We start from the raw sequence: 12,232 nt of genomic DNA on the forward strand, positions 1-12,232 counted from the left end.
GGGAGCCGGTAGTCCGCTTAGCTCCCCGTCCCTTCCTTCCCGCTCGGCCTACGGCTTCTGCTGACCGCCGGGCCCGGACGGGCTGCTGGCCTTGGGCATCCGGCCCACTTCCCTGCTGCCAGCACGAGCTGAGCTGCGGGGGCAGGTAATGGAGGGCCGTCCCGGGGCTGCAGGCCGGCGCTGAGGAGAACAGCGCCTCGGTCAGCCTTTGTGCTGCTCTGTGCTGAGGGGGTCCGGGCCGCGCCGGTACGGTGCTGCCGGCTGAGCAGCCGCACGCTCCGTAATCTGCTCGTTCCGATCTCCTCTGCCTCTGAGGGGTCCTGCCAAAGCTTTTGGTCGTAGCGTCTGGCAGTAGCGCTGTGAGCCGCGCGGCGACCTGACACGGCTTGTCTAAATCTCGTATCTCAGAATGCTGTCACGCAGCAGAGACTTGGAGAGAGGCCACGCAGGAGCGGTCATTGCGCCAGAGGTGTTGAGAGAGACGCTGAGCAACACTGGAAATGAAGCTGCCCACGCACTGAGTGAAGGCTGTCCTGTCAGCAGGGGTGAGCTCTCGCAGCTGCACTGCTGGGAGGCGCAGGGCAGCAGTGATTGAGCTGAGTCCACGCAGCTGGAAAAAAAACTGTTGTTGAGTATATAAGAGTCTGTTGTTAAGTTTGTTCCTTCCCACGCTGAATTCACTGAAGGTCTTGCTGTAACTGAGGCTTACTGGCCCTTCCCCTCCTGCTATTCCTTGTTTCTTGAATTTCCTTTTTCTGGAAGCTTACTTTATGTATTGAAGTCATACATGCAGCCTTACCTCTAATTGTTTTAATTACAGTCGTATTTGTGACTTGTGTACAATCATCCTGTTTGTTTCTTTTTTAAGAGTCAGGACCAGAAGCAAAACTAGAAGGTTCTGAGCAGGAATCTGAAGAGAAAACTATTGAAAATGCAATTGGCCAGAGGCAGAGTAAAGACAGCTTGAATAACTATAGCACTGGAGACACCCTCCAAAAAGTACAAAAAGGTAAATTTGTGGAAGAGCAGACAGTTTTTGTGTTGACTGATACACCATTATCTGTACGTGTTAAAGTAGTCTTAGCACGTAAATTAGGCTTTAGCAGTCTTGTTTAGCTCTAATTATTGTTAATTGCATGTAATATACAGTGGATGTCCAAGATCCTAAAACATTGGTGCCAGTATCGTATTTTCACTGTATATTATAATAATACCTAAGACTTAAGTGTTCTGCCTGACTTTCATATGTAAACAAATGCAATATTTCAGCAGTTTATTTTGTTACTAGTTATTGTTGTATTTTGTCTCCTATAGAAAGTTAAGCTTATTTTAATTAAAAAGATCTGCAAAAATCTTGGTTAGAACACAAATTTTCTTGAAATTCATATTCAAGTGCTTTTCAGTATTTTTCTGAACTAACTGGAAACATGACACAATATTCCTCCACCCATACTGAACTGCAACTTGTTTTCTTACAACAAAGATGTTAAAACTGAACAGAAAGCCATCAACTGTACATCCAGAGCAGATCAACGGGATGAGCAAAAATTGGTTGGTGTTCACAAGTCAGTAACCAGCTCATTCAGTCAAAAGACAGAAGAAAAAGGGGGCTGTGTGAGGTAAAATATTGTTTATTGATGGTTTTTATTTAAATCCTGGCATCACTGAAATCAGTAGGAGCGCCACATATTTACTCTCTACATGTTAACCTTAACTCTGGAAAATGATTTTGAAGATGAACTTGAGATTAATCAATAACTCAGGAATTGTTGATATGTACTTCTTTTTATTTAGCAAACTACCTTTTAAATGTATGATGTAGTTTTTAGTGGATTTGGAAAAATTTCTGCAAACTCTTATGGGATTTGACAGATTTGACCAATTCTCAGTATGAATTCAAAGGATGCACTGTATTAATTCATTTTAATGTAAATATTACAGCTGTCAGGACAATTTTTGGCAGAGGTATGTGAAGGGACAGAGGCCCTCCGAGTTACCAGGAACTAGGTTGGATAAGTAACTTCATTATCCCAGGCTAATCAGGCCATCAAAATTAAACTAAAATTAAAATAAATTAAATAAATGTGAGTAATGATGTCAGAAGTGCAACAACTGCTCATGATACTTTGCATTCTTAAGGAACACATTTTATGGTTCTGTAAATTGCCTAAGGATGCTGATGATTTGATAAAATGCTGCTCTGAATAGCTCAATGGAAACAAGAGTAATACACCGCATGCACACTGTGTATAGTAGCATAGTTGGGCTCACAGTGCAAGAAAACAGTATGTTTTAGAGATTTTGCTGAACATTTATAAATCCTTCATTCCTCCAGAGGTTTATTTCAGCCTGTAGAGCAGTAACAGGCTGACAATCATATTTGGTATTGCCCCAAGAACTAGTCAGTTTACTGCATTAGACCTTTGTTCTTCAGCAATATTGAAGTTTACAGCATGGTAAGTGACTGTATCTAACAGAGAAATCTCAGAGTTCATGGTGAAAGATACACCTTCACTGCCTTTACTCATGGTGTTGTTTGTTTTGAAAATACTTGCTCGCCAAGGAAGTCTTACTGTTAAAAGTTTTAGTCCTACAAATAAGACCACAAATGCCAAGTTCAGTCTATTAATAAGGGACTTGGAAGTGGAAAATAATTTTGGATCATATAGTATCATGCTATTGCAATATTTCTTTAGGTGGAGGATATCTACTACAAGTTATATTTCGGGTGGAATTTTGTTTTAAAAGAATCTGATCTTCCTATGCAGGAAGAAATCTGTGTTTTCAGCTTCAGAGTGTTTTTACTAGATATCTTCTTGATGGGTTCCCAATTTTATTCCCTATGCTAAAATTGTGTTTAGCTGTGCAGACTGGCCTCCAAAACAGTATCCAGTTATTCTTTGTAAAGTTTGTGCTGGAGGACTGCCACCTCCATGGAACTATCAGTGCAGTGCTCTCTAGAGCAGGATCTGCAACAACCGCAAGTTTATCCCTGTCCCTGCACATCTGTAGCCCTGGGCTTCCCTTGGGATCCTTTTCTGGGTTCTCACTTGAATGAATGCTCTCGTAAGTAGAACTGAATGTTAAGTAATTACCATTTAATTGATGCTGCCCATTTTCTGCTCTGGCAGTTAAAGAGGTGTGCTAAAATATTACTGGCTGCCAGCCTTTCATCAAAATGTTAGGTTGATAACTATTGACTTTCTAGTCTGAAATGGTGACTCGGGGTCCTAGGTGTTGCTTATTGGCTATGCCAGCAGAGATGTTGCACCAAAGCAGCAAAAAATGGAGGAAAGGGCAGAGGAAGAAATAACCAGTCTAACAAAAATTCATGCTGCTCTTTTTAAAGAAGATGAGCTCTCTAACATCCTACCTACATTCTCTTTTTATAGCAGAAGTAGGAAGGGCCTGGTAACACACTTCAGGCCGGTATGAATGGAAAGCAAATCTAAAAAAATGTAGAGCTTTTTCACTCTGAGTATCGTCTTGTAAGCTGTAGCTATTTCTCTTGCATAGAAGAAATATTAATTATTTTGCATTGAAATCTGTTTTATAAAAAATAATAGAATGTGTGCTGAAGTTTTTTTTGCTTCTGCTTCCTATTATTCTTTTAGAATGACAAAAAAGATTCTGCAAGACATTTGTAAGCAGCACAAGTTGTACTTGACCCCATCCTTAAATGATACGCTTTACTTGCATTATAAAGGTAAGCCGTGTACAAGATTGTATGGATGTATCACTCTAAATAGTATCCTGGCAGGGAATCTAGTTTACGGCTCACTGACGTGAGGTAGGTATTTAAACATCGTTTTAAATGAGAAAAATAATTTAATTTGATATAATAATGTAATTGTGAAACAAAACGAGCAAATATGAAGGTAGAAAAGTGAACCTTAGGCGATTGGCCTGATTCATTTTGTAGAGTCATTCAAAAGATTGATAGGAACCAAGAGGCACTGTTTTTTAGAAAAGATGTCTTAAAATACTGATCTAATTCATATGTTTTATTTTTAAATGTCTTTGTGTAACACAGTTGTGCACCAAATTTTGGGACTTCTGCAGTGACAAAACAACAGTAAACACATGCTGTATGTTCTCAAATACTACTGAAAGTTGCTAGAACAGGTCACCCTTTTCTGATCTCTGAGCAGTTTTTCCGATTATCCAGCATGGTGAATGGTTTTAAATAAACACAACATGCTAAACCTACCTTCAACATTTGACTTTATGTTTACTATTTTCTCAGTATTTAAGAATCTAAGCACTCCACAAGATGAAGACCAGAATAGGTACCTTGTAGGTACATTTTCTGTCTTAATGGGCCAATTGAATTGCTAGAAGTCTTACCATCAGTTTTAGTGCAGGTATTCTCACAGGCTGTTTCAGCAGCGCTGGCTTAATGAATTTATGCTTTGAATGACTTAATTTTAGCCAATGCAGTTTCAGTTTGAAACATCTTTTTTGTTTTTTTTCTGCAGGATTTGACCGCTTGGAGAATCTTGAAGAGTACACTGGGCTGAGATGTTTGTGGCTGGAATGCAATGGCTTAACAAAAATTGAGAATTTGGAGGCTCTGACAGAGTTGCGCTGCCTCTACTTGCAGCTCAATTTAATTAACAGAATCGAAAACCTGGAATCCTTACAAAAGCTGGATTCCCTCAATCTGAGTAACAACTATGTCAAGACCATTGAGAATCTCTGTAAGAACTGCTGGTGAAGGATGTTTTGAGTTACAAGAAGCCCATAGTCATAAGATTTGACAGTAGTTTCATTTTTAAATTATTATTATTTATATTAAAATGTTGCACAGTATCCAATACTGAAGGTCACGAGGCGACTATCAAATCAAATCTATGTATTTTAGTTTAACAATTCTGCAGTTTAAGTATATGAGGAAACAGAAAACACATAATTACTACTTAAATACAAAGACCCAGAAATGTTTAGTATTTCCTCACTTCTTAATACCATCTCGGTACTCCTCTGTTTTGCAGACAGGCTGTCAATCTGTGTTTTACCATTTACTTTACAGTTACAATTTGCTTTGGCAGTTGCAGATGTGATACCAAATCTTTTACATCTGTTAAAGGACTATTTTCTTTTATGTACATTAAGAGTAATCTAAAACAGAAGTTTTTGTGTAACTAACTAGTTTGAAACATGAATTAACAACAACCAACCAGTATTAAAACAAATAACTATTTTTCCTGAGGTGAAGGAAGCAGCTTTGGAGGCATAGCCAAAAAATATGTATAAGCAGAGCAACAAACTTGAGAAAAAAGCTACCCATGTTTCAGTACAGTGATGCTGAAAATTCTACTTGCTCCAGACAGTTTTCTGTGAAGCAGTGGCTCTCTCCTTTCATTGTGTTCTTTCTGTCTGACAGCTTGTCTAAAAGTCCTGAACACTCTGCAGATTGCTCACAATAAATTAGAAACAGTGGAAGACATACAACACTTGCAAGAATGTCCAAGTATTTCTGTTCTCGATCTTTCCCACAACAACTTAAGTGATCCAAATATTGTAACTGTTCTGGAGACAATGCCTAATTTGGTAAGCCAAATACAGCTGAGGGTATGGATTAAGCGTATGAGTGAATCTTACGAAGCTGTTTTGTCCAGTAGTCCAGCATGTGATGGGTCTTGATCTAAAATAATTGTTATTAAACATTATTAGCCCTTTTGTAGATGACTTACAGCAACTGTTTTATTCACCATTTGTTTTTGAAAGGTTAGAGGTAGTGTATACCCAAGCTGTATGCTTTTTGTTTGTTGGATTGTTAGTTTGTTTGCAGCTCAACTTTTAAAAATTATTTCCGTGTTTCTCTAGCATGTGCTGAATTTAATGGGAAATCAAGTGATTAAGAAAATCACTAATTATAGAAAAACACTTACTGTTCGACTGAAACAGCTAACGTATCTGGATGACGGACCAGTATTCCCAAAGGATAGGTAAGAAGCAGAGTCATCTTCTTTGCACAGCAGTAAGGCTCAAATGATCTTGTCTATTTTTTAATAAATATTTTCATGGAAAGAAAAGACTGGTTTAATTTACTGCAGGCAGGTGCCTTTCATTACAATAGAATTATACTAGAGAGAGCTACATACCTTTAAAAAAAAAAAAAAGAAGATAAGTATTGAACAGAATTGTTCTACAGAATTGTTCTACGTGTCTGCAGACTGCAGAATCAAGTCATAATTTCAACAGAAACTGAGCAGGTGTCTGGGAAAGCAGAGCCATGATCACAACTCCTGATGGATCTCTGGTGTTGTAACCACTCATGCTTAGATAATATTATTTCTTTTGTTGCCGTTCAGCTTGCAAGAAAAGATGCAGGTGAAGCCCTGCTCCATAATGGATTGCCATTGCTATCTTCCTTTTCCCTGTTGAAAATACTTGGTGTTGTTACAAACTATTTTAAATTTCTCTTCTGTCAGAGCAATGAGCTTTTTGGCTGTATTACAGTGAGCTCTTTTCTTTTCCATAGAGCCTGTGCAGAAGCCTGGGCTGTTGGAGGGCTTGAAGCTGAGAAGGCAGAAAGGGAAAAATGGGAAACTAGAGAGAGAAAAAAAATCCAAGATAGCATTGATGCTTTAGCTGCAATCAGGCAAAAAGCATTGGAAAAGAAGACACAGAAATATATAGAAGAAAGAGATGCAGGTGCAAAACATGGAAATGAAGGTGCAACAGACATCATAGAAGGTTTGTGGTTCATATTTTAGATGTTTGTCACAGCTTTTCCAGCTGTTGTGCTCTGCACCAGAGAAAGCAGGTGCAAGTCAGTGCCACAGTAGCTGCAGTAAGTATTGGTGAGTGGAGGCAGGTAGCAACCCAAAAGCTGTATTTCCCCAGGATGCAGAATGGAGCTGGATTCAGGCACATGGGGGCTCCAGCACAACCCCACATTCACCACAAGTCCGCTTCCAGGTACCCCTGTGCTGCTGCTTTAATTAACTCTAACTGGTTAAACTTAGAGCCTATCCACAGTGATAACACAAGGAATTGGAGGAAGGTCTTTAATTAGTTAAGGATTCACTTACTGCTCTTTTCTATGCCACTAATTCTCATTATTCAAGATAGAATAAATTTATGACCGCTGATAATCCACAGCCTAACATTTTCAAGGACATCATGCATGTTTCAGGATAAACAAGACTGAAGCCAAGTGATAAGGGAGTACTACCCTGTAGAGAAGTATTTGTGAGGTACATTTTGACATTGTACAGGCTCTGAAGTCAGACATGGCTGACTAACAAGTAAAAGTTTTGCAATAAGCTGATAGATTGCATAAAGTAGATGATACTGATCATCAAAATGTGCAAGCATATATTTTAAATGTAGTGAGTCCTCTCAAATTTAAATACAAATACAGCATAATTATTTACTGTATTGCACTCTCTAGCTGAGATCTTGCTGGAGAACTGTAGTTGCAGGGGAACTGAGATGGGAAAACCCACAGCAGTGCCACAGTGCTGGGAGGACTGCTGATTTGTGAATAGCTGCTCAAGCAAACCAGGAGCTTTTGATGTGCATCTTTGGCTATGCTATTACGACCATATGCAGTTTCGATATTTATAATAAGTAACAACAGATTAACTCAGCAGTTCTAGTGAACTCATTTCTTCTATAGGAGCATCTGCAAATTCAGGAAACGAAGAAAATTACAGTGCATCAGAGATATCAAATTTATCAGAACAGCAAGAACCTCAAGAGAAGACAGAGAAATTTGGAAATGAAAATTTTGATGCTCATGATGATGTGAGAACGCTCCTAATAGACAGAGGAGATAATACTGACTTCCCATCTGGAAAGATTCCTGAGGCTGCACGTGAATCAAATTCTTACAAATGCTCAGACTTCAACAGGAAGATAGATGGTAAAGTACAGAGTGAAGAATCAAATCAAACTGGAGAACTACAGATGATAAGCCCAGCAGACTCAGTGTAGCTCTCCTTTCCTGTGATTCCAAACAGCTGATTCCTAGCTGAAAACATTCTACTAGATTTCCATAGCAATGAGCTGGAAAGCAAGTCATTCTGGATAAAATATTATTTTAATATTACAAAGAAAACTATTCAGAGTGCCCAGTCTGCAGCTTCTGATAAATGAAACTGGAATTCTACTTCTCATATGTGCTAGATTTAATGACAGTACAGGAGAGCTTACAGGCTTCCCTTGCTCCCAAGTCTGTATAGTGTGTCTTCCAGCAAAAGCTGGGCTTCACTCGGAGACAGCTTTGTGCCTTCACACACAAAATACTTTTTTTACATGAATATGTGAATGCATTATTGAAAAGTACAAATATTTATGAAATGTAAAGGGGACCAAGGTTATGACAAAGCACTGGATTCGGCTATTTGCTTCTACAGTGCTCACTGTTGCAGCACACAAAGTCTTTTATTCAGCTAGTTCTCTTCAACTAGCTATCTCTATTTCTTAGATCTTCCAATAGAGAAGACAGCTACTGAAAGGGCTGTGGTTCCTGAACTGGCTGAGTGTGCTGAAATCGAGCAGATCAAATGTGAGACACCAGAGAAACTTCGACTTGGTGTATGTATTAGATTCTGGTTTTATTTTCAGATTTTGGTTTGCTTGTTGTCTACTCCAAATTAATTCCTTTGACATCCTGGCTAGATAAAGTATATGGCCAGATTTCCAAGAAAGGTCCACTACTAGGAAAAGTAGGAGAAAAAAAAAATTAAGTGGAAAGAATTTACTACTGTTACCAAAGTCTATTCTGTCCTTTGGCTATTAGATAGCCTGAAGTTGAACTTCTAGGTCTGAGATTTCTGTGGAGAGAGTTAGCAAGGACTTCCATGTGAAAAATAGAAATCACAATAGAAAGAATCCAGGGAGCAAATATGTCCTTCTAAGGAAAACTCCAATGAAGTATTCATTTGAGAAGAGAAACAATCATAGGAAAAACATAAGGAGCACATAGCCACCGAGTTGTTGTCAATATTAGCTGGTAATATTGGATGTTATAATTGGTTCTCAAAATAAAACTTGCAAGCATATTTCCATGTTTCATGTAGGCAGTAAAGGATTAGCATTTCTAATGTATTCTTGTTTTCTAAGATTTCTATCTGATGATGCAAACATTTAAGCATTTCGTCATATTTGGCCACGAAGACATGAGTGTGACCACTGAGAAATACAATTTGAGTGCAAAGGAGTATTATTCAGTATACTCTAGCTACACCCCTACTGCAAAACTGTCAGTGCCAGATTATGACACAACTGCAAACTGTTGAGTTTAGGATTTTCCAGAGTAGTTAATATCTCTTGTGCAACACTGCTAACTAAATTCTTACTGAAATGCTTTAGAAAAGTCACTTACATCTCTTCTGTGCTCTTAATGACTAGGAAAAAAAAACATCCTATTACTGTAAAGCTCAACTCATTGTTTCAGTAAGGGCTTATTGCTGCATCTTCCTATTCAGGTGTTTTTGATAATAGACTTAACAAGGGTAGTGGAGAGAACTGGCAGCAATTTCAAGTATATACAATGTGATTTTCATAAGCAGAACCCGCAGGGCTGAAGTACAAGCTCTTTTCTTGCTGCTGTATGGCACCATTGTGTAACACAGTATAAAAGAAAAGCTTCAGCATGCCTACATGAAGTTTCTTTCATCACAGAAGAAGTAGGAATATTACAATTCTACAGAAGGGGAAAAAAAAATCAACAAATCTCATACTAATGCACATTTCAGTGTTCTATGCTATGCTGTTCTACAGCTGATACTTAACGTCAGGAGCTTCTGGCAGCAGCCTCCAATACTTACGCTATTGCAGATTTTCCAGAGGCATTTAGCACTGACATAGCAGGGGGTGGCTGAGAAGATGCCGTAAATTAGGATTTCTGAAGAAGTCTGTAGTCTTTATTCAAATACTGGAGCCTGCGGACGGTCTCAGTAGTAACACAAGTGAGAAGAGAGGGGAAGATTTATAGTGCGCTGGATCTGACGTCCCTGTGTCGAGCAGAAACAAGTCAGACGTGCACAAACTGGTTTTCATGCATAATCTTCAGCAGCGTTTGAACTAACAGCTATTTCCCTTCTGACACCAACCTCGGTAGCAGTCAATCCTAATGCATGCATTTTTCATTCTAAAACGGTGTGAATTCAGGACGTGCTACACCAGCACAACCACATCAGGAAACAAGTTTTGTTTTATTTCTGTACACGTCTTCACATACAAGACCCTGCAGATCAGATGATCCTGATGCTGCTGTGTCAAGTGAATAGCTGTACAAAATCAGTCTGCTCTAAAACATAGTACTAAAGGAGGTGCTTTTACCAGCATTAGACTGCAGTGAGAAATTGCTAGAAAGGTATTACGTTCTACCTGACATTTTGTATTTTACCCTCCATTTTTGCTTTCATTGTCAACAACTAGCGTGTGATTTAGAAAATGTTTTCTAATGGAAACCTGGAAGAACTGATCCTGTCTGAGGGAAAAAATTCTCAGCAAGCTTCCAGTTCCATTTCCTTAATTACATGGCATTCACAGTAAAACATTGTTTTATTAGTTGTATGTAGGTTAGCAGAATTTACTGAGAAATTGTTTCAAAAAGTCAGAAGATTTTATTTTGGCTTTTACCAAAAAGATGAATTACAGTTAAGATTAAGTCTATTGATAGATAAGAGACAGTCAAGAGATGTAAATCACATTTCCTTTTAAAATCGTGTTAGTGTCTTCTTGTCTATCCATCTTTCTTCCTCTTTTTCTTTTTTCTTTTTTTTTCCTTTTTGTTTTCATAGTCAGAATAGTAGAAAAGAGCATTCCACTTGGCATTGTTTATCCCTTTCCCATTTACTATTTCTGGAAGCAGATGAATTGTCTGTTTCCCACATGTTTAACACAGAAAACTGTCATCTTGGAGAGCATGACAGTCCAGTTTTTCTAGTTGCAGCTCCTTGCCTGGAACAGCACTGTATTAAAAATATTCCCAGGGAGATGAAGATGTCATATTTTATTCATTTGAGCTAACTTTTCCCACTGACTTTGTGATTGTCTTCAGGAACTACCTGATTTAGAAGACATAGATGTAAAGGAATTTCCTCCAGAAGAGGAAATATTTATTCAAAAGGTAAGATCCTTAATTGTACCACTGATGAAGTTTGCCTGGCTAATGTTTTGCAAAAGGAAGGTAATCTCAGTTGTGAAATGCTGTTTTGGGAGATACAATCAGTTGTGTATTTATAAACTAAAATGGATGTTTAGGCAGATCTTGTTTATCCCCTTGTAAATTTTCTTTTAATTTGATTTTTTTAAAGTTTTGCCTTGTAGAAATTGGAGAATGAAAAACTAAAGTCCAGAAATGTGACAGTTAAATAAGATTAGTTTCTTATAATATAGTATTTAAATGAAGATTATTCATAAAGTATACTTCACCAGTACGAATTAGCTGCAGAGGACTGAATAGGTTGTCCAGATGGCCTACTGCTGAATAAAAGCAAACCTTTCAACTTAAAATACAGAGATCAAAACTCTTTGGCTTCACTTTAAACTAGAGAGACACAATGCAGTGCCAGCCCACTTAGTCCATGCTCAGATTAATCTGGTAGGCAAGACTATAGGCAGAAACAGAAGAGGAAGAAGCAAAATAAAACAACAAAGATTGAAAGCACAGCTTTGATTCTTGTGCTGCTGGTGGCTCATATCTGCCGTGCTGGAAGTAGGCTGATAGAGTATGCAGTTCTGCAATAGCTTGGAGGGACTTGTAAAATTTTGTGTAAGGCATGGGTTTCTCTTGCTCTTCTGGTTACGTGCTGTACTGGTGTCGCAAAATGTCTTGGCCAACAAAGCCTCCAGTTAAATAGAAGATAAGAGAAGGAATAGAGCAGGGCACAAAGAGGATTAATAAAGCGTGTGTTGGCAGCTCTCGTACTCCCCAGGGCGTTTGGTTCTTAAATGCAGTTAGTTAAAGATGTCAGATCCCTCTTTTGGGCAGTGTCTGTAAGTCCTAGCAAAGTTCAGTGCATTGTGTAAGTAAGTCATGCAAGCATTGCTCACAGTGGTGAAATGTAGACCTCTTGGTCTTGGTCTTGCTGCTTTACTCCCCAAACCCTCCACTTCAGAATAAATTCTTCAGCAGAAATCCAGCCTTGAGTTCCCATTGCCTCTTAATTAAGGTCATTTCCTGAGCACTGGAAGTGCCAAAGTTAAATTCTTGTTATGATTAAGGTAATATAATAGATCTGAGCCCATTAATCCTCTTGCCCTTGTC

At 38.6% G+C, this 12,232-nt stretch overlaps 1 protein-coding gene across 3 annotated transcripts in view; it reads left to right on the plus strand.

The window, feature by feature from the left end:
* DNAAF1 (dynein axonemal assembly factor 1) overlaps positions 1-12,232 on the plus strand; it is a 20,309-nt gene continuing 8,077 nt past the window's right edge. For 2 of the 3 annotated variants that reach the window (XR_006171441.1, XM_042834703.1), the window contains exons 1-12: positions 1-145; positions 409-545; positions 869-1,009; positions 1,484-1,619; positions 3,615-3,706; positions 4,479-4,700; positions 5,387-5,553; positions 5,830-5,951; positions 6,488-6,702; positions 7,631-7,876; positions 8,441-8,550; positions 11,024-11,092. Coding sequence is in view for 2 of the 3 variants with exons in the window: in XM_042834703.1 (XP_042690637.1) it covers positions 410-545; positions 869-1,009; positions 1,484-1,619; positions 3,615-3,706; positions 4,479-4,700; positions 5,387-5,553; positions 5,830-5,951; positions 6,488-6,702; positions 7,631-7,876; positions 8,441-8,550; positions 11,024-11,092 (1,656 nt within the window). In the remaining variant the exon portion in view is untranslated. The other variant, XM_042834704.1, reaches the window with a different exon arrangement.

Source organism: Centrocercus urophasianus, unplaced genomic scaffold (genome assembly GCF_019232065.1).
Source record: "Centrocercus urophasianus isolate 14NV4802_14NV808 unplaced genomic scaffold, USGS_Curo_1.0 seq_49, whole genome shotgun sequence".
NCBI classification, from domain to species: Eukaryota; Metazoa; Chordata; class Aves; order Galliformes; family Phasianidae; genus Centrocercus; species Centrocercus urophasianus.